This window comes from Myxine glutinosa, chromosome 1, assembly GCF_964187855.1.
Source record: "Myxine glutinosa chromosome 1, kmMyxGlut1.1, whole genome shotgun sequence".
NCBI lineage: Eukaryota > Metazoa > Chordata > Myxini > Myxiniformes > Myxinidae > Myxine > Myxine glutinosa.
In genome coordinates this window covers 373628394-373651336 of record NC_136261.1, presented here as the reverse complement: position 1 = coordinate 373651336, position 22943 = coordinate 373628394, and the positions used below count along the sequence as shown (strand labels likewise).

Sequence of the window (22943 nt, the reverse complement as noted above, 5' to 3'; positions counted from 1 at the left end):
TAAACACCTGCGACCATTGTACACCGACTGCTTTCATTCCTTTTCCACACCCCGCGTTTCACCCAATTAATTTAATTTGATAAACTGTTGGATTGAATTAATGTGGTGTTGATGTAGAGCAGGCTTGACGGACCAAATGGCCTCCTCTTCATCCTTCGTGCTCAATGCACCTCAAACGAGACGCTACTTCAGGGCGTGATATGTATTCGATCCTCTGACCCGAAAGCTAACAAACGAGACGCTACTTCAGGGCGTGATATGTATGCGCTCCTTTGACCCGACAGCAAAACAAACGAGACGCTACTTCCGGTCGTGCAGTCTATCGCTGCCAAGCATGCTCGCCCCTCGACTCGGCGGGCTCACCCTCGACTCGGCAAAGCCGCACTGGTTCAACGGGCCGAGCTCAACTTTCGGTTTCCCTCGTACGCGGTGCGCCCTAGATAATACTTTTCGCTCGTCGGCCGGGTTCGTATTCCGTATACCGATCTCGAGCCCGCTCGAATGCTGCTGCCCAATGGACGTGAGACTTTAGATTTCGGAGTGCTACTTTACTCCGTCTGGGGGGATACCGCTCAGCTAGAACTCGCCGTCAACCCCGCCCGCACGCGCCCGAACCAAGTGATGACGTCAGCGCCTGAATCACGCGTTTGCTTCACAGCGTCATTAACGTAATTGCGTGCGTCCCGCGATCTCATCGGGGATTCGTTTACATTTCCATGTACCTTGGTAAACTACGTACCAAGGTGTCCTTTACGTAAACGACGTAAACTACGTAACGCGGCTCTACCTCAAGGTCGCGCGCCCGCGCCGTTTAGGGAGTACACGGTGACCTCGTGAAATGGTGACTGAGCGTCGCGCCCGACTCCCTTGTCACCTGCGCGAGTAACGGGGGCACCGTACTGCCTGCTCGCCCTTGACTCTGGGCTTGTTGTTTATCGGACAGAGTTCTTGGCTCGTGTCCACGCACATTTCGAGACTGCGAGACGCCTCGTCTGCTTCCATTTCCCCTCTGCCCCAGACTGACTGTGGCTCCGACTGACCCAGACTGTGAAGGTCGTCTGACTTCGGTATGCAGCGCGCTGCTGCCACCTCGGTGGGGGGGGGGGGGGGGTCCCTGGAGGTTATTGTTGCTCCCCGGATCCCTGGAGGTTATTGTTGCTCCCCCGGATGCCGTCCGGTCTAACGCCTCCCACCTCGCCCCTCGTGGGGACCCAGGATGACGTCCGTGGATGTCTTTGTGTCTTTGTGTCTTTGGGTCTCTGCGTCTTTGCGTCCGTGGCTGCGATCCCCGGAATGGATGTCTTTGTGTCTTTGTGTCTTTGGGTCTTTGGGTCTCTGCGTCTTTGCGTCTTTGCGTCCGTGGCTGGTCGATCCACCCGCGGTCCGGCTGGATCCGTGCCATGCAATGAAGGCGTTGCATGGATGGCTCGGTCGGACATCCGTGGATGGTTTGTCCAGCCGGGACTCTCTCTCGGTTTGTGTATGGGACATTTCAATTCGCGAGAATTTGTCCGATGTCTTTGTCTATCTGGACCATCTTACGGTTTGTGGGTATGACCAGGAGCATCACGACGCGAATCTGAAACGCTTCCTCGAGGTCGCGCGGAGATATCGCTTAACCATGAATGCGGCGAAGTGTCAATACTCTCTACGCTCGGTAGACCTTTTGGGGTACACCGTGACCTATGGCTCCGTCTCTCCGGATAAGGAGCGTCTGCGCCCTTTGCTCGATATGGCTCTGCCTAGCTATGTATGCATCACGGAGGTTCTGCACGCTCCGCTCCGGACGCGTTCCGGACGTTTTGTGCGTCGTCGTAATCAGTCATGCCGGTCGTTCGGGCAGCCTACGGAGGGCACTCGAGGCAAACGCTTTGCTTGAAACTATTCGCCGGAGCTTGTAATCCGTACGCGCTGCCAACAGAGAGCGCTTGAGTCTCGTGATTTCAACACTGGGGGACTCCGAGGTATCGCGTAACTCTCGTTATGGCTCTCGTCGGTTCTCTCCCTCGGCAATTCCATGACATGGATCTTATGTGGATCGACCATGTACCCTTGGGAGCCACGGCTGTTACAGCTTACTGTAAAGAGGCTTACTGATTTACACATCTTCCACATCGACACATCTTCCTGTAATGTGTTGCCTTGCGACGAATGGACATTCGCTCTTCGACAAGGCACACCTTATGTAATGAGTTGCATAACGCAAAGGTACACCTTATCCATCTAGCTACTGTGCCGACTACCCCACAGTAAGACTACTGCTACCCACGGGCTCATCGTCTTCTCCCTGGGATGAACACTGCTTGCTCGGTTCGATATCTTCTTGATTGGGATTTCCTCCTCGATACATCTATATCTGGGGATTGATGCTAACCAGGCTAACAGGTTGAAATGCAGTAACCCTGCCATCGGGATTGCTGGCCCCTGGACGTTCGACTGGCAGTAACATCCTTCCGATGTATTTCGTTCTTTGCATTCCTATGTATCCCTCTGCTGAATTATCAGTATGTGTCAGCTGTTCATTACCGCCTAGTTAGGATCTAAGCGCGGGGAGAATGTGATGAAATCGACATCCAAGTTACGACACTGATGTTATCCTCCTCATGGCCGCTACGCGACACCTTCGCGGCTTCTATATATAAGAGACTGCCATTTCAGCGCAGACAGGAGATGTACATCCATAATCGAAATGTAACTCTATAGCTCCTCTGGGCTTCCATAGAAAGGTAACGATTCTGCTATATATATCACAAGCTCATTTATAGTTATGCCACCGGTACGCACCTGTATTCAACCTTTGCTGCTCATGAAATGCTCTGATTTAATGCCTATTGCTTGCATGTATTCTTACAGGATGTACTGCAGATCTAAATGATATTAAAACCTACCCAGAGGTCAAGTCGTGTCTGAGCTTGATTTTCACGACAATGACGTTTCATGGAAATAGTAACATCTTGTGAATGGGTTATGGGGTAACATAAACCTGGTGTTACCTTAACGGTCAAGGTGGCGGGTTTAACATCTTAAGGTCCTGAGATTGAGCACCTGTCGTTCCGTTAAAATAACACCTGGGCCCGGTTTCTGGAAGGATATCACATATTTATCCACTGGAGAGCTTCGAGCAACCCGGTCCAGGTGGGCTGACTCAACCTGTCATCCTTCCGAGGTGGACCAGGTGAGTACCAGCTTACTGGGAGTAATAAACCATTCGAGTATCCTGCGTCGGATTGGCGATCTGGCCAGTACTGCACTCCTTCGCCAATGAAATGGCGTGAAAGGAATTTTATTGTTACCTCCAACCAACGAAGGTCGACCGAGGTTATGTTTTCTACCCTGTCTGTTTGTGTGCAGGATATCTCAGAAAGGTATGGACGGATTCGGACGAAATTCGGTGTACCGGTGGGGTAGGTGACCAGAAATAATCGATTCGATTTTGGTCAAGATCCGGATCCGGATACGAGAATTATTTTCGGGATTCTTCTTCATTGATTGGTGGTGGTTCAGATGCAGCTTGTGGCTGTTTGGCTGCATCATTTTCTGGGGGCAGGACGTGCACTGATGCAATGCCCCCATTACCAATTGGCAGGTACTCATTTTGCCCACCTTAAAAGGATGACAGGCTGTGTCAGCCCACCTGGTGTTCAACATCATGGTCGGGGCTCAAACTCAGGACCCGAATATTTAAAGCCAGCCATCTTAACCGTGCAGCCAACACCAACCTCACCATTCAATGATCGGGCGAACAATGATATACAGCACGATGTCTCAAAAAGTTATGGACAGATTCGGACGAAACTTGGTGGATAAGTTGGGTGTGTGACAAGGAAGAGGCGATTCGATTTTGGTGAAAGTTCGAATCTGGATCTGATCAGTGGGGCAAAAATGGAATTAATCAGCCTGGGATGCACTCTACCAGGGGTATGCACTCCACCAGGGGTATGCACTCCACCAGGGGTATGCACTCTACCAGGGGTATGCACTCTACCAGGGGTATGCACTCTACCAGGGGTATGCACTCTACCAGGGGTATGCACCCTACCAGGGGTATGCACACTACCAGGGGTATGCACACTACCAGGGGTATGCACACTACCAGGGGTATGCACCCTACCAGGGGTATGCACCCTACCAGGGGTATGCACTCTACCAGGGGTATGCACTCTACCAGGGGTATGCACTCCACCAGGGGTATGCAATCTACCAGATGTATGCAATCTACCAGGGGTATGCACCCTACCAGGGGTATGCACCCTACCAGATGTATGCACCCTACCAGATGTATGCACTCTACCAGGGGTATGCACCCTACCAGGGGTATGCACCCTACCAGATGTATGCACTTTACCAGATGTATGCACTCTACCAGATGTATGCAATCTACCAGGGGTATGCAATCTACCAGGGGTATGCAATCTACCAGGGGTATGCACTCTACCAGGGGTATTCACTCCACCAGGGGTATACACCCTACTGGAAGTATGCCATCTACTGGAGGTATTCACTCTTCCATGGGTATTCACTCTGATGGATGTATGCACTCTACCAGGGGTATGCCTTCCACCGGAGGTATGCACTCTACCAGCGGTATGCTGGAGGTATGGCCTTTACCAGGATTATACATTCTGCCTAAGGTAGAAACTCTGCCAGGGTTATGCACTCTACCAGAGGTATGCACTCTGCCGGTGGTATGCCCTCCACCAGGGGTATGCCCACTACCGAGTGCCCTTGTAATTACTGTTAACAGTGGCACTGCGTCTGCGGCACAACCACACTTCCAGAAAATGACGCAACCAGCAGCCAAAGGCTGGTTTCGAAACAACAACAGAAGTAACATCTTGTGAATGAGTTGAGATGATCTAATCATTTCATCTGGAGCTCACCGTGAAGTTACTGAAATCTCTTGTTTGATCTCACCATAAGGGAATTTTCCTAGTGTGTACCCTGGATAAGAATAGGTACGCCGTATCCCTGCGTGTCGTAAGAGGCGACTAAGAGGGTTGGCGTCAGGAAGGGCATCCGGCCATAAAAAAAATTGCCTCAAAAATAGAACCACGACAATTACAACTACATGTGGGCAGGGTACAGCCCGAAGTGGAGATCGGTTTCTGAGGTTTGGGACATGGAATGTAGGGACAATGACAGGGAGATCAGGAGAAGTGGTGGAAGTATTGGTCAGAAGAAGAGTGGACATATGTTGTGTGCAAGAGACGAGATGGAAGGGAAGTGGTGTGAGAATGGTGAAGGGTAGGCAGGGACAGAAATACAAGTTTGTGTGGCAAGGGTGCCTGGAGGGTGTGAATGGTGTTGGTGTCCTGTTTTCTGAGGAGTTTGTAGACAGTGTGGTGAGTGTGACTAGAGTGAGTGATAGGTTGATGATGGTGAAAATGATGATTGGAAAGCTCTTGGTGAACGCATCTCGGGATATGCTCCGCAGGTTGGTAGAAGCGATGAAGAGAAGGACAAGTTCTGGTGTGCGATAGAGAAGCTGATGGAAAACGTGAAAGATGAGGAAGTTGTTGTGGTAGGAGGAGACCTAAATGGACATGTGGGAAGGAGTATGGATGGTTTTGATGGAGTTCATGGGGGTTACGGATATGGTGTGAGAAATGGAGAAGGTGAAAGGATTTTGGAGTTTGCTGATGGAGCTGATTTGTAATACTCAGTTCCAGAAAGAGGATAATAAGCTTGGTTACATACACGTCAGGTGGGTCGACGACAACCGTTGACTACCTGATGGTGCGTAGGCGAGATAGGGGGCACCTCCGGGACACAAAGGTGATCCCGGGGGAAGAGGCTGTTTCACAGCACCACTTGGTTGTCTGCGACGTAAGGGTGAAGGGTGCGAGGACAGCTCGGCGGGTGAAGTACCAATCGAGAATGAAGGTGTGGAGGTTGAAAGAAGTGACAGTCAGGGAGGCATTAAAAGAGAGGCTGAGTCGGGTCAAGGATGATGTGGTTGAGCTTGAAAGTGGTTGGATGTCAATGAAAGCTAGTCTGTTGGGAGCCGTTGGTGAGGTATGTGGATGGACAAAAGGACCACCGAGGCACTCGGAAACATGGTGGTGGGATGATGAAGTTGGAAAGAGGATTGACGAGAAGAGGAAGAAGTTCAAGGAGTGGCAGAAGGCGAAGGGTACGGGAGCAGAAACAGCAGAGCATGAAAGTTATAAGGCAGCCAGGAAGGATGCAAAGAAAGAGGTAGCAAAGGCGCAGGAGGCATGTAGGAAAATGTTCGGAGAACGCTTGGATTCGGGAGAGGGTCAGAAAGCAGTATTCAGGATTGCAAAGCAGATAGCGAAAGAGAGGTGTGATGTGATGGGGGTGAGTTGCTTGAAGGATGAAGTGGGACAAATCGTTGTCGACCCAGATGGAATTAAAGGAAGATGGAAAAGATATATGGAAATGCTGTTGAATACAGAGAATGAATGGGATGGCAACATAGAGAGTAACCCAGTTTTAGGACCGGCAGAGAAGATAACTGAGAAGGAAGTTGAGGAAGCGATAAAAGCAATGAAGGGTAGAAAAGCGGGAGGGCCGACGGGAGTTGTGGGAGATATGTTGAAGGCAGCAGGAAGTTGGGGTGTGAAGAGAATGACAGAGATCTGTAATCTGGTGGTGAAAGAAGGCCGCATTCCAGTGGATTGGGAACCGAGTACCCTCGTCCCTCTATACAAGGGGAAAGGTGACCCTCTGGAGTGTGGCTCGTACCGAGCGATAAAGTTATTGGAGCATGGAATGAAGGTATTGGAAAGGGTGTTGGAGAGGAGGATAAGGAAGAAAGTGAAGATCGACAAAATGCAGTTTGGATTCATGCCAGGAAGAGGATCGACAGACGCGCTTTTCATTGTGAGGCAGTTGCAGGAGAATTACATGAAGAGGAAGTTGTTTCTTGGGTTTGTTGATCTGGAGAAAGCATTCGATCGGGTTCCACGCAAAGTATTGACATGGGCATTGAGGAAGTTAGGAGTGGAGGAATGGTTGATCAGAGTAGTGATGGCAATGTACAAAAGAGCGCGCACAGCTGTAAGGACGAAGGACGGGAACAGTGGTGAGTTTGAGGTGAAGGTGGGAGTGCATCAGGCGTCGGTACTAAGTCCACTACTATTTGTAGCTGTGATGGAGGTGCTGGCTCAGAACGTAAAGGAGGGTTTACCGTGGGAGTTGTTGTATGCAGATGATCTGGTGTTGATTGCGGAAAGTATGGATGGACTGAAGGAAAAGATGAACACGTGGAAGGAATGTATGGAGACAAAAGGTCTGTAGGTGAATATCGGAAAGACGAAGGTGATGGCAAGTGGTAAAGCATGTGGTGAGGTGGAAAGAACTGGGAAGTGGGTCTGTGCTGTGTGTAGGAAGGGTGACGGAGTGAACTCCATTCAGTGTACAATGTGCGCTGAGTGGGTTCATCAAAAATGTAGTGGTCTGAGAGGGTCATTAACCAGTGTGGCAGCTACATTCAAATGTAAGGTGTGTACAGAGGGAGCTGCAGATGGAGGAAATGTTGAGTTGGATCTTGGAGACGGCGTGAAGCTGGAAGGTGTGAAAACATTTTGCTACCTCGGAGACATGCTGAATGGAGAAGGTGGATCAGACTCCGCAATGGTTGCTCGAGTGAGATGTGCATGGAAGAAGTTTCGGGAATTGAGTGGCGTGCTGATGATGAGGGGAGTGTCGTTGAAGCTGAAGGGGAAGGTGTATGCTGCATGTGTGAGAAGTGTTATGATTTATGGGAGCGAGACATGGGTAATGAACGTAGAGCAGCAACGAAGGTTGGAAAGGGTGGAAATGCGAATGGTTCGCCGGATGTGCGGAGTATCGTTGAGAGAGAGGAAGACAAATGATGAATTGCGAAAGATGATGGGAATAGAGCCTGTGATTGATGCTGTGAAGAGGAACAGGTTGAGATGGTTTGGTCATGTGTTGAGGAAGGATGAAAGCGACTGGTTGAGAAGAGTGATGGAAATGAATGTAGAAGGAAGTAGAAGACGGGGAAGACCGAGAAAGACTTGGCTAAAGATGGTGGAAGAAGAAATGCGGGCAAGGGGGTTAACAAGGAGAGATGCAGAAAATAGGGCAAAATGGAGAAGATTGTCATGGGGACCGCAAGGCTAACCCCCGCTCTAGCAGGGAAAATGGCCTTTAAAATGCATGTTGTTGTTGTTGTTGTTGTTGATCTCACCATAAGGGGATTCTTCTTCACCTGAAGTTATTGCAGTCGCGGGATTTGGGAAGTGGGGGGGGGGGGGGGGGCGGGTGGGATGGGATGGGACCAATTTTACACCTGAACCAATCACACTGAAGCGTGAGTGTGATTAACGAATGAGGACGTGACAGGACGCACAAGGAACAGTGGAGAGAGGGGGGAAACACCAATGGTATAGTTGAAGGCCAATATAGAGGGAGACTTGGATAAACAATGGGTATGGGGATGAATGTGAGGCAGGAGCGGATGCATAGGATGGACAAGGTGATCCAAGGTGTGGACAAGATGGATACAGAAGGAAACTCCAAGGAGGTGAAGATGGAAATTTGGAAGGAGGAGGAACTGGGGTGGATAACGAGGAAAGGAAAGATCATGGTTTTGGATTGGGGACGATCGATTTTGGATTGAGATGGTGGTGAACAGGTGTCTTAAATACCTGGAGGGAAGAATGACATTGAAGCGAGTGTGGAAGTTGGTTTCACAGGTGGGAAAACGAGGAACGAATGAATCGAAACAAGAAATGAACAAATGCTGAGAAAACACGAAGGATGAAAAACTTTCTTTTTGGAAAGAATGAAATGATCTTGTTCCGTATTCATGGTGAGAATGTCCCGTTTATTATTATTATGCGAGTACTATGTGCAATTCGAGAAGTGTTTGCTATTTACACAATCAAAGGTTCACAGGTACAGTGCTGTACTGTATATTTGTGTACCGATTATGTTTTTGTTTGTTTGTCTGTCTGTCTGTTATCCGTCATTCCACACTGATCTTAATGAAAGTTAACCAACTGCTAAGGCTCGTCAAAGGTTATAAGCTTATTGTTTTTGAGGTCAAAAGGTCAAGGTCACAGCAACGTCATGTTTCCTGATATAATTTGTGTTCGATAACTTGGCACAGAGTCGTTGTTGAGACTCTTCTGGTTTGCATCACCACATTCTACTCCATCAGCACTTTGAAATCAGTGGATTTGCTCGATCACCTTTCGTCAGCCATGTTTTCAAGCGGTCAAGGTCAAACTTATCTAAAATGGTCAATTTACATCCGATTGACGTGAAATTTGAATAAGATTTGCAGATTAAATCACTGAATTCGTTTAACAAAAATCAAAACGGCGAAAACATCAAAGCAGATAAACCTGGAATGGCACTCGCTGGAGCTGGAGTACACGCATCAGCGAGTTTACGTTTTGTATCCCTCTGATGGGCCGATCTGCATTCGGACCTGAACCAAAATGTCATCGGGTTGTTCTTGTCACCTACACAATCCGTCCACCGAGTTTTGTCTGAATCCGCCCATAACCTTTTGAGGTATTCAGGGCCGTCTTCAGAGCAATGTCGCCCTGGGCAGAGCAATCCGCTGGGGCCCTTTCCCGCCCACTTTGAGAATCATTTCGGCAAATATTGGTTGTTAATGCATTATAATTGACAACGAATTTAAACTGTACATACCCGATTACATGAGGATGGAAGATGCTCACTATTCACAATTCACAAGAGTGACAAGACAAATAGTTGGCGCTGTGAAATGCTGATGGCGTTTGCTGGAATAAATTCGAGAAGTGCGTGACGTCATTCAAGATTCAACAAATGGCAATCGGGATGCGCAGTGAAACTTGTTTCGTTGACGTGCGCAGAGGGTGGGGGAGGGGGGTTTCAACGTTCGTTATTATTGTTGGCAAATAATACTAATATAATTATTGTTATTAATATTATTAGATTAATTAATGTATGCTTTGTTACAATGTTATCATTATTTTTGTTATTTATTTTTTAATCATAATGCCATGCTGTGCAAGGACATGCTAAGCTGCTCTATACACCTTAACATGACACACGTTTAAAACATGGGAATTCTTCCGGATTATTTGTAGATAATTAGACTCAACAACTTCAACAAGAACTGCGTGACGTCATTCAACAAATGGCAATCGGGATGCGCAGTGAAACTTGTTTCGTTGACGTGCGCAGAGGGTGGGGGAGGGGAGTTTCAACGTTCGTTATTATTGTTGGCAAATAATACTAATATAATTATTGTTATTAATATTATTAGATTAATTAATATATGCTTTGTTACAATGTTATCATTATTTTTGTTATTTATTTTTTAATCATAATGCCATGCTGTGGAAGGACATGTTAAGCTGCTCTATACACCTTAACATGACACACGTTTAAAACATGGGAATTCTTCCGGATTATTTGTAGATAATTAGACTCAACAACTTCAACAAGAACTGCGTGACGTCATTCAACAAATGGCAATCGGGATGCGCAGTGAAAGTTGTTTTGTATTTTACACAGTGAATAAATGAGTGGAAATCTTAATGAAATAAGGTTAATGCATATTATACCATTTGCACCAGAAATGAAATGTAATCTGCTCCAGTCTTATTTCGTAACTTAATCCCAGGCCTTTCCAGCAAGAAGTCGAGTAATTATCCACTCTGCCCAGAGATCTCTCATGAACAATATGGCAGAATGGTGCCCCTAGAATCGTGGGGCCCCTGGGCAACTGCCCAGTGTGCCCGTGCGTTAAGACGGCCTTGGAGATATCCTGCTTACAGATAGACAAACGATCAGACAGACAACCCAACGGGATAGACAAACGATCAGACAGCCCAACGGGTGAAAGCTTAACATCCGTTTACCTTTGGAGGTGGAGATAACAATCAATTTAGCTGTTTTTAAATGTTAACGGTTTCCATGACATCAATTTCACCCCATTACAATCAAATGGGATTTTTGTGATTTTATTATTCCCATATCTCAAAATAGTACAGACATCTCTATCTACCATATAAACCACATTGTCAGTTTGTGGGTTTTTCCAGATGTCTGTCCCCCTTCACAAGGGTAGGTTTTAAAGGCCAATCTTTTAAAACGAATGTCTTCACTATGGTCTATTTTTGAGGACAAAACAATCATGAAAAACATTTTCCATGAAATAGTAATTATGTCTCTTCTATTGGAGGTGTAGGTAGTGGCTTGCAAAACAAGCCTCAAGGGCAGTGTTAGGGTTAGGGTTTTTTTTTTTAAATAATAATAAATACAAGGGGCAGGGAGGTGAAATTTGCTGCACCTGACGTGCAATGTGTGCAGAGTAAAACGAGTTTTTCATTTACATCCGTAAGATGTCTAATAAATAAAAAAAACATACGAGTACACCTGACACTAGGCCGAGGCTTCAGACTTTGGCACGCTCACGAGGCTGCACCATTGAATAAATTGTTCCTACCCATCATTTTTGACAAGCTTTTTACTAATGTATATATCAGAGAGTACGCTGGTACTTTCTATGTCGGGATGGCGTGGAAAAAAATGTCGGTCCCATCTGCGACGTGCAAAACTGAAGTTGGAGTATCTTCTTTAAAAAGTCACTTCGGTTACATATGAGCGCCTACCTGGTCTGTTCAGCTGATTGTCAAGGTAGGGATCACTTTTCAGTTCTGCAGACCATGGCCAAAGCAAAAAAAACATGGTGAAATTCATCTTGAATTCCTGGAATTCATCTTGTCGTTATCACCTGGTGTTGGCCTCACAGTTTGGGCGGCGGGCTTGGGATCCAAAGGTCCCGAGTTTGAATCCCGTTGAATTAACACTTTTTTTTTTTTTTTGTATACAAGATCGAGGCTCGTGAAAGAGCGAAAGTTGATTCAACTGGTGGAGTTGATTCAGCCTGTCATCCTTCTGAGGTTGGCAAAAATGAGTACCAGATAACTGGTTGGAGAGACGCATTGCATCAGCGGCAGCCGCACCCACAGAAAAATGATGCAACCAGCAGCGGGTGGCTGCACACGAACCACTCACATCTTGTTGTTCATAATACGCCTAATCTTCTTCAGACGGCATATTTCTGAGCAGCCAATATCAATGGCAATGATTCGTTCGGCCACGATCCGACTGAGTTTTACTTCCTGTGACATCCTTTGGTATTATAATTCTAATAGCTTGAAATGATTCCACGAAAACTACGTAAAACTACATTCCTTTACAAAAGAATAGGACCGGGGTAGGCGTGGCTATGACGGTCATTCAGCTTGATGGAGGCGGGGCCACTAGACACATTTGCCTCAGTGTCGACGTTGTGCGTGATAATGTGGAATCAAATATCAGCAGAAATATCCCTAAACGTTTAGGGATATTAGCGTTTAGATCCCTAAACAAGGGATCCACTCGAACTCTGAATTGAATAAATATTTGAATTGACATTTCGTGTTCCTTTCATCTTTGTTTTGGCATACTGCATTGACTGGACTGGTCAATGGTCAACTAATTGATATTTAAATATAAAGATCCTAGTTTCCCTACTCGATCAAACCTGAACCTTGCTGTGCACATGCTCAGATAAAAAAGCGTGTCACGTGTACAGTGTGTTTGCCTAACGTCTTTCTGATGATTTATAGTGACTATTTTTGTCTGGACAGAATCTACTCAAGTATTACTGAGGTCTTCTGATTTCTCAGAACCAGGATTTGGATACTACAGATAAATACTTATATCTTGTCTTGATAAAGTTCTTCAATGAGGTTAATTTTACAAAACTATTATCAGAGTGTGTGCTGGCACTTTCGACTCTACGTACGAACGTCGGGATGACGCGGATAAAAAAAATGTTGGCCCCACCCACAGACACAAAACGAAAGTTGGAGTATGTTTTCGTACTCTCATCGTAGTTTGTTGAGGATAGTTGCAGTTCGAGTGTATAATAAGTTTTGTTGACACTTCAAGTAAGCAAAACAGTAAAAACCACGAGAGTGTCTTTCACGTCCAGCCATCCATAAATTCCTCTCGAAAGGCTCTGCCCCTCCCCTCTGTTCTCATCCTATTGGTTAGAGGGAAACCACAACAGTTATTTTGGGCATTTCTAAGTGCAGTTCATTGTGTGGCCTGAGGCTGGATTAAGACATTACTCTTTGAGAAACGAGCAATAAGACAGAGCTGCAAGATACAGTCAGGCTTACGTAAAACAATATAGGAACACATGTACAGTGTTTGACATTGCTGATTAAGATACACTGCCAATCTAAAGTTTTAGAACACCTCAATTTTTCCAGTTTTTATTGAAATTTACGCAGTTTTATGTCTCAATGTACTCTCAAATTGAGCATAGAACAAATAAACAACTGGAGATAACAAAAAAAAAAATCATAGAATCATTTTGTTTAACAAAATTTAAATTAAATTTTTGACTCAGCAAAGTATCCACCTTTTGCAGATATAACCGCCGAACACACTCGTGGCATTCTTTCTCCAATGGAAATCAAATATTGTTTGGGAAGTTCTTCCCAACACTGTTGCAGAAGTTCCCACAAATGTGTTGCACTTGTAGGTTGCTTTGCTTTCACCCTTCTGTCCAATTCATTCCAAACCAGCTTGATGGGGTTTAAGTCTGGAGACTGTGCTGGCCATTCCATGATTTGAGGCCTGCCCTCTTGTTCTTTTCCTCGAAAGTAGTTTTGACATAGCCTAAACACACCTCCAGGCTTTCACACCTGGACACACCTGGAGGTGTGTCCAGTCTTCAGTAGTCCACTGGCGGTGCTTCATGGCCCAGGCAAGCCTCTTTTTCATATTTTGCCATCTTAGCAATGGCTTTCTTACTGCCACTCGACCTGTCAAACCTGCAGCTCGAAGTCTTCTCTTCACAGTTGAAACTGAGACTTGCTTACTTCGACCAGTGTTAAGCTGTGTTTGAAGCTGTTGTCCTGTGAGCCGCCTATCACGCAAGCTGTTGACTCTCAGAAACTTGTCTTCTGATTCTGTTGTGGCTTTGGGTCTGCCAGACCTCTTCCCGTCAGTTTCCTCCAGTTTCCAATATACTACTTCCTGCAGTGCAATATTGTCCAAATAATGCTTCGGAGGGTGTAATAAGTCTGTTAAAACACTGCTTTTATACAGACAGGGGGTTTGTAATCAAGTAATCAGCATGTAATCAGCTTGTAATCAAGAGGTTGGGACACCTGTACGAATTGTTTGCATCAACTTTCAAGGCTTAATTTACTTACATTGCTGCAGAGCAGCTGTAAGTTGATAACCCATTACTTGTTCCCTGAAGAAAGCCTTTTTTTTTTTTTACAATAAAACTGCGCAATTTACATTATTTTCCCGTTTTTGTTAACCTAAACTTTTTTTTAACCTCGAGCAGTTTACTGCTTACATTTGTACCATTTCAGGTTATTCACTGGATATTAAACTGCGTAAATTTCAATAAAAACTGGAAAAATTGAGGTGTTCTAAAACTTTTGACCGGTAGTGTATCTTGACACTTTTGCTCCAAGATTGGGCACCAAACCATTGTGTTATTCCACATTGTAAAAAATAACAGAAACAAGCGAATAAAAAAAGCCCACAGAATCTTGTTTCTCACAGTCTGAGAATCCTTTAGGTGCTTTTTTGCAAACTCCAAGCGGGCTTTCATGTGTCTTTCACTGAGGAGAGGCTTCGGTCTGGCTACTCTGTCATAAAGCAGTGACGGTTGTCCTTCTGGAAGTTTCTCCCATCTCCACACAGGATCTCCGGAGCTCAGCCAGTGATCATCCGGTTCTTAGTCACCTCTCTGACCAAGGCCATTCTCCCCCGATTGCTCAGTTTGGCCGGGCGGCCAGCTCTAGGAAGAGTCCTGGTTGTTCCAAACTTCTTTCATTTAAGAATTATGGAGGCCACTGTGCTCTTGGGAACCTTCAATTATGAAGAAATTTTTTTGTAGGCTTCCTCTGATCTGTGCCTCGACACAATCCTGTCTCTGAGCTCTGCAGGCAGTTCCTCTGACCTCATGGCTTGGTTTTTGCTCTCATATGCATTGTCAGCTGTGAGACCTTATATAGACAGGTGTGTGCCTTTCCAAATCATGTCCAATCAATTGAATTTACCACAGGTGGACTCCAATCAAGGTGTAGAAACATCTCAAAGATGATCAAGACAAATGGGAGGCACCTGAGCTAAATCTCAAGTGTCATAGCAAAGGGTATGAATACTTACGTCAATGTGATATTTCAGTTTTTCCTTTTGAATAAATTTGCAAAACTTTCTAAAATCCTGTTTTCTCTTTGTCATTATGGGGTATTTAGTGTAGATTAATGTGGGAAAAAATGAATTTAAACGATTTCAGCATAAGGCTGCAACATAACAAAATGTGGAAAAAGGGAAGGGGTCTGAATACTTTCTGAATGCACTGTCGTAAGCTCCGATGTAATTTCAGGGACTTATTGCAAATTCAGTTGTCTTTCCTACTTTTCTTTTTTATCAACTTCGAGTGACCAATCACAAATGTAGATAATTATATAACGTTGTTATTAGAGATGTCCTTGCAGTTTGTAAAAAGTTGATGATCATGTACTGAGAACTGATCAGGTACTGAGATCATGTACTGTTGATGATCATGTACTGTATTCAGGCTGCTAATTTGTAGAGTCTCCGTATGTGGCTCGACTACAAGAGTAATCAAGTACTGTTGTAACCAGTGGAGTGTTTGTCGAAGCTTGAAGCAATAATTGATTAAGTGTAAATGAGGCAGTGATGTAAGGATTGCCTGTTTACTGAGAATGGCCAAAGAGATGTTGATCTTCACAAGCACATGAATGAATGAATGAATATGAATGATCGTTTTAAGGCCATTTTCCCCGCTAGAGCGGGGGTTAGCCTTGCGGGCCCCATGACAATCATGGTTCCCTGTTTGAGGCAATGTTTTTATGGCCGGATGCCCTTCCTGACGCCAGCGCTTGGTCGCCTCTTACGATGCGCAGGGATATGGCGTACCTATTCTAAACCGGGGTACACACCGGGTGCTTCACAAGCACATGATCAGATGAAAATGCATTCTTTGTGTGAAATTAGTTTGGGTGATGCATTATCTGTTTAAAATTTCTTTATATTTTGTCCTTGATGATTTTGTGGAAAAATTTTCAAAAGTGAACTTTCAAAATACAAGATAGCTTTAACTATGTTGAACATATAAGCAAATTAAGAGAGAAAAGAAAAAAGTGTATCAGAATGAATAAAAAAGGGAAACAAAATCAAAGGTAAGCGAACGAATTAAAGTCAAGAAAGTGGGAATTTTGAAAGATCATGGAAAAAGAAAAACCAAAGAAGGACAATGAATTTCCTTGTTAAATATCATTCTTTTCAATCCCTTCACCCTCCATGTCTCATTGCCCTTCATTTCACTTACAAAGACTTCTCAAGCTGCTCTGGTCCAGATCAGACATTTGGAGCTCCACTGGCTCTGTTGAAAGAAGGAAAGATAAAGCAACATCACAATCAATGTGGACACCCTGCTGTTTATTTATACAGTAAATATTTTTTGCTTTAAGGAACAATTTATAAACATGAACAGATTTGAACAATGTATGAATGCTAACGAGGCCTTTCCCGCATGTGCTGTGTGTGAATTTTCAGGGACTTGCTTCTGCTCATCAAGGCACTTTTAACCTGCCGCTGCTAAGGAGAAGTGTGTCACTCAAATAGTCTTTTTAAACATGATTTTCAGCATTTAAATGAGTGGCAAATCATAGACGATTAACCATAATTGTTATGCTCTTGGATGAAAATCAGACTCCTGGAAAAATAGGAAATACGAGAAATATCTGTGGATGAGACCGAGAGGTGTTTAGTTCCGTTCATTTCCTGTTAATACAAGCAAGCTGTGCGCGCGCGCACGCGCACGCACGCACACACACACACACACACACACACACACACACACACACACACACACACACACACACACACACACACACACACACACACACACACACACACACACACACACACACACACACACACACACACACACACACACACACACCTTACCTTCAAGCAATAAATGCAAAAATCAAGTATAATTTATCTTGCCCTGTCCCCCTGGAAACAGGCAAAGGAAACAAAGAAAATATATTTATACCAGCCCTCACAGCACCAAAATCTCTTGTGGTCTTTTGCTCTCTGAAGCAGGTTCTAATCAAGGATTTGCCTGTACTTTGCTCCAATCAATGTTCCCTCTGTCCTGACAAGTCTCCCAGTCCCTGCCACTGAAAAGCATCCCCACAGCATGATGCTGCCACCACCGTTTTTCACAGTAGGGATGGTGTCAGATGGGTGATTAGCTGTGCTCTGTTTCCGCCAGAAATAGCGCTTTGCATTCAGGCCGAAGAGTTCAATTGTCGTCTCATCAGACCTCATATTATTTTGCCTCACTCGCAGAGTCTTTCACGTATCTTTTTGCAAATTCCAGGCATGCTGTCATGTGCCTTTTTCTCAGGAGTGGCTTTGTCTGGCTTCACAAATCCAGCCATAAAGCCTAGATTTGTGAAGTGCTGCAGACTCTTATCCTTCCAGCAAGTTCTCCCATCTCAGCCAAGGAACTCTCGTTCTGTCACAGTGGTCATTGGGTTATTGTTCACCTTCCTTGAACAAGGTGCTTCTTGCCCGGTTGCTCAGTTTGGTCGGACAGAACTTTCAACATTTTAGAAATTGCTCGATACCCTTCCTCAGATCTACGCCTCCTCACAATTCTATCTCAGAGTTATACGGACAGTTCCTTGGACTTTATGGTAGTTTCTTCTCTGACATGCACTGTCAACTGTGGGACCTTGTATAGAAAGGTGTGTTTCTTTATAATATCATTTCCAATCAATTGAGCTCCATTAGCTCTGTTTGAAAAGTGCCATGTTTATTTTTTAATTTCACATTTTTTTGTCAAAGCATGAATTGTATTTGATAAACTTTTATCTTGTAAGCAATCTTTGAATGAAAATTATGAATATGTATGCATGTGCAATTCAGCCATTCGCTGCCAGACATGCTTTCGACAAACCATTTTGATTGATCGATTGAATTGGCCATAGTGGACTCCAGTTAAGTTGAACATCCATCTTGAGGATGATCAAAGGAAATTGGATGCACCTCAGCTCAATTTGGAGTGTCATAGGAAAAGTATTGAATACTTGTTGACTCAAGACATTTTCAGCTTTTCATTTTTAATTATTTTGTAAAAGGAAATTCTAAAAAAATTAATTCCACATTATGGGGTATTATGTGTAGATCAGTGACCAAAAAAAATCTACATTTTATCCATTTTAAATTCAGGCCATAACACAACAAAATGTGAAAAAGCCAAGGGATGTGAATACTTTCTGAAGGTATTGTACGGTATCCTTTAAGGTGCCCCAAACACCGCTGAGGTGCCCCAACAGATTATGTCCTTTTGAAAGTTGTGTATGAGAGGAAGACGATGATCTTTGTCATTTATATACTTTTCCCTTTTCTATTGTCCTTCCTGGTTCTCTCGCATCTCATGTTCCCCAAATAATTATTCTCCTTACAAAATAGCACATTTTTGTCACTCACTCATTATATTCTTCAGAAAGTTCTCATTGAGTTCAATGAATGAGCCCAGATTCTTCTCCTCCTTGGAGAAGTCCAACACTGTGGTTTGTGCCATCTTCAGAGATTGAAAATGTGACACTGACTCGAGCCTTGGTATGAAAAGGAAAAAACTTCAGGAAGGTCAGGGGGTCATTGGAGGAGAAAAAGGTTTGTAAAATGATATTACAAAAGCCTCAAATATAGAAGATATCGATAAACTTCTCTCAGCGGTCCTTCGATTGTGCTCCAATTACTTTCGTTCTCTCAGTTTTCCCAGTCTTTTCACCACATACTTCCTTGTTTAAAATCTCAACTCAAAAAAATATATATATTTCCTTCTCTGTTCTTATTCGTTTGTTCATTGTTCTTATTCGTTCGTTCGTTCTTCGACCACGTGTTTCACACCCCCATTTCCCCAGATAGTTTTCACTGCTCAATTTACAAAGGTTTAAACTTTCCCCTGAAGTACTGTATTCTGTCATATATTATAACATCTTTTTCTTCTTTAAAAGGATGCTTTCAACTTGCTCACCATATCTATTCATTCCAAAAAAAAATTCCATCTATTACAGTGCCTCTTTCATACATTCCCTAAACTCCCCTGCACTCCACCCCCCCCCCCCCCCCCCCCCCCTCAAGCGGCCTTAAACGTATTTTTGACTCGAAGGTCACAAGAAACTCATTTTGCAATAAATGTTAGTTTCCCATTAATCGTACACTTTCTAAAATCCAATCTCACCCCTCCCCTCCAAATCTTCCCCATCACCCCTCCCCTCCACAACAAATCTCCCCCCTTGCCCCTCCCCTCCAAATCTTCCCCATTACCAATCTCTTTCAAATCTTCCCCCTCCCCTCCAAGTCTTCCCCATCACCCATCCCTTTCAAATCTCCCCCTTGCCCCTTCCCTCCTAAACTCCCCCCGCGGCCCGCACCCCTCCCCTCCTCGACTCTCCCTCACTCCTCCCTGAATAGACTCCCCCCTCACCGCTCCCGTCCAAATCTCCCGCATCTCCCATCCCTTTCAAATACCCCCCTTGTCCCTTCCCTCCTAAACTCTCCCCTAACGCCTCCCCTTCAAATCTCCATACCCTCATTTCTTCTCCATTTACCCCCTCACCCCTCCTCCTCAAAGCGTCCTCCCCGCTTCTTCCCCCTTCCAACTCTCACCTTCATCTCCCCCAGCATTCTGCCTCGCTCTTCCCCCTCCTCAAATAACACCTCACTGTCCCTCACCCAATCACCATCAAACCTTTTGTCCCCCCATCCTTCCCTTTCTGCAAGCTATTCTGAAATCTGACACCTTCAACAGCTCTCCCTACCTCCTCCTCCTCTTCCACATCTTACCCTACCCCTCCCCCCACTCTGTTCTGTATCTGACGCTCCCTCTTTTCCTCTTCATTAACGGTATGGACCTTAAACATCCGGGGCCTTCGCTCAAACTTGCCCGATCTCTCCATACAGGTTGCTTCTGACAAACCAGACGTGATCTGCTTAACAGAAACTTTCGTCCTTCATGATGTCTCTGATTCCTTAGTATCTCTCCCGGGTTACTCCCCCCTCCGGTATGATAGACCTGAGCCTCGTCCTGGAGGTGGGGTTGCCATCTTTATCAAAAACTCTCTTCCTCACTCGCCCTGCACTGCCCTCTCTCCACCTCACTCCCAGGAATACCTCTGGCTACGGCTTCCCCTTCGCTCCCACCTTTTGTTCATATGTGTGTTGTACCGTCCACCAAACAGTGATGACTCCATCTACATCTCGCTGTCTGATAATATGGACCAACTTCTATCTACTCATCCCAACTCTCTCTTCCTCATATGTGGCGATTTCAATTGTCACCATGCCAGTTGGCTGGGTGTGGGTACCTCTCTCACCAGCCATGGCTCCTCAGCAAAGGACTTCTGCGACTCACTGGGACTGACACAATCTGTCAATTTCCCGACCCGGATCTCAGTCAAGGGAGCATCTTCTCTTCTGGACTTGGTTATGACTAACTTCCCTGAGAATGTCTGCTGCTCTTCTTCTGCTCCAATCGGCTCATCTGTTCCTGTGCCTGTTAAAGTGGACATCTCTCTGACCATTCTCAGAGAGCCTCCTCAGCGTCGACGAGTCTGGCATTTCACTCAGGCCAACTGGCACGGTCTTCAAGCAGCCATCAATCATCTGGACTTGTCTCCCATCTCTACCGCCTCTGACATCAACTCATCCTGGGAATTCGTCCAACGGAAATTGCTCTCTCTCATGCACAGATTTATCCTATCTCGTCTTCAGTTGTCATACCCTTCCTCCCATACATGGTACACGGAATCTTGTGGTGAGGCTGTTGCCCAGAAACAACTTGCCTTCGTCCCATGGAAAGCAAATCCAACGGCAGGAAATCTCATTTCCTTTTACAAAGCCCGAAACAAGTGTGTGTCCATCCTCAGGAAAGCCAGGAAACAATATCTCTCCATTCTCAAGACCGAACTCTCTTATCTGTCTCCCTCTTGCAAATCCTGGTGGCATCTGGTCAAATCTGTTTCTGATGTTTGTTCCCCCTCCATCCCCTCCCTTACCTCAAATGGCTACACAGCTGAATCCGCACGTGAAAAAGCTGAATGCCTCAACTCTGTGTTTGCCTCTAAATCTTGTGTCCCAAACCCATGCATCCTTCTCTGTACCTACCGTACCCAGTCGTACCCAGCTGCTCCTGGACTCTGTCCTCTCCTCCTAACAAGGTGGAAAAGTTTCTGTCAACCCTCGACTACGATTCTGCAACTGGACCTGACGGCATCAGCCCACGGGTCCGAAAATCCTGTTCTTCCGCTCTTTCACTCCCTCTCTCTGTTCTCTTCACCCTCTTTTGCTCCAGGTCATCTGCCATCTGCTTGGAAATCAGCCAACATCTCCGCTTTACACAAAAAATGGGCAAAAACAGATCCTAGCAACTACAGACCAATCAGCCTTCTCCCAATTATCAGCAAAGTCATGGAATCCATCATTGCTTCGGATATGAAATCTTTCCTCTTCTCCAATGGCTTGATCTCTGATCATCAATTTAGTTTCAGACCAGGTCACTACTCTGGACATGCTGCTTCTGCTTTCTCAACAATGGATGGAGGTCCTCAATGCCAAACAGGAAATTAGAGCAGTCTCCCTTGACATATAACGTGCCTTTGATACGGTCTGGCACCCCGCTCTGCTCACCAAACTCTCCTCCTTTGGTATCCATGAAAATCTCCACGCATGGCTTGCGGACTTCCTCTCTGGTCATAGTCAATGTGTGGCCCTGAATGGTTTCTCTCATCTCCTCTTCCTGTTCAGGCTGGAGTTCCCCAAGGCAGTGTTCTGGGCCCTGTGCTCTTTCTGGTCTTCATCAATGATCTCTCTGACTCTCTTGAAAATCCTCTCTATCTCTTTGCTGATGACTCCACTCTCTGCCGCTCCATTCCTCATCCATCAGATCGGCAGTCTGCAGCCTCCTCAATCTCTGCAGACCTGGACAAAATCACAGACTGGGCAAACAAGTGGAACATGTCTTTCAATCCTGACAAATCTCACACTCTTACAATGTCTCTCCGAAAAGACCGACTGGACAACCCTCCCATCCACTTTCTGAATAATCCTCTCCAAGAAGTTCTGTCACTCAGCCTCACTGTCTGCCATGATCTTTCCTGGGAAAACCACATTTCAAATCTGGCCTCCAAAGCCAGTGGCTGACTGGGCATCCTCCGTCATGCGAAGTCCTTCCTTGGCACAGCTGAGCTCCTCACCATATACAAGGCTTTTATCCACAGCTCAATGGAATACTGCTCTCCCCTCTGGGCTGGTGCACTTCCCTTACACCTAGCTCGTCTTCACGCTGTTAAAACCAAAGCTTTCAGAATCATTGGAATCTCCCGCGATGAAGCTAACTCCGAGGGCCTTTCACTCACTCACCGCAGGCAGGTAGGTGGTCTTTCCGTCTTCTACCGACTCCTCTCCGGCCTTGCTCCCCCAGCTCTCTCTGGGCTCTGTCCCCCAAATATTCCGACAGGTCGCACAAGATCTACCTGCAACCCTCTTATGGTTAAACTGCCAAAATCAAGACTCTCTACTCACCATCACTCCTTCATTCCTCTTTTCTCCCACCTCTGGAACAAACTCCCTCACTCTCTTCAATCCCACTTCTCCCTCCAGGTCTTTAAAACAGCTGTTCACCACCATCTCTTATCTTCCCCCATCCAAACCTTGATCTTTTCTACCCCTGCTAATTTCACCCCAAATCCACTTTTTTGAAATACCAACTTCTTTCCTGGAAGTCCTTGTTGTCCTTGTGTTTTATACTTCTCCCACCCTCCCCCACCCCCTTCCCACGCCTCCTCCCCCTAAGCCACCTCCCTCCCATACATCTCCCG

General features: G+C 45.5%; 1 protein-coding gene across 1 annotated transcript in view; it reads right to left on the bottom strand.

The window, feature by feature from the left end:
* The window catches only part of LOC137419405 (E3 ubiquitin-protein ligase TRIM50-like), a 47144-nt gene that overhangs the window by 2899 nt on the left and 21302 nt on the right, over positions 1–22943 (bottom strand). Inside the window, exons 6-7 of the mRNA XM_078770180.1 lie at positions 18550–18677; positions 16373–16426 (exon numbers count right to left, since the gene is read on the bottom strand). Of these exons, the coding sequence (XP_078626306.1) occupies positions 16373–16426; positions 18550–18677 (182 nt within the window). The remainder of the gene's footprint in view (positions 1–16372; positions 16427–18549; positions 18678–22943) is intronic.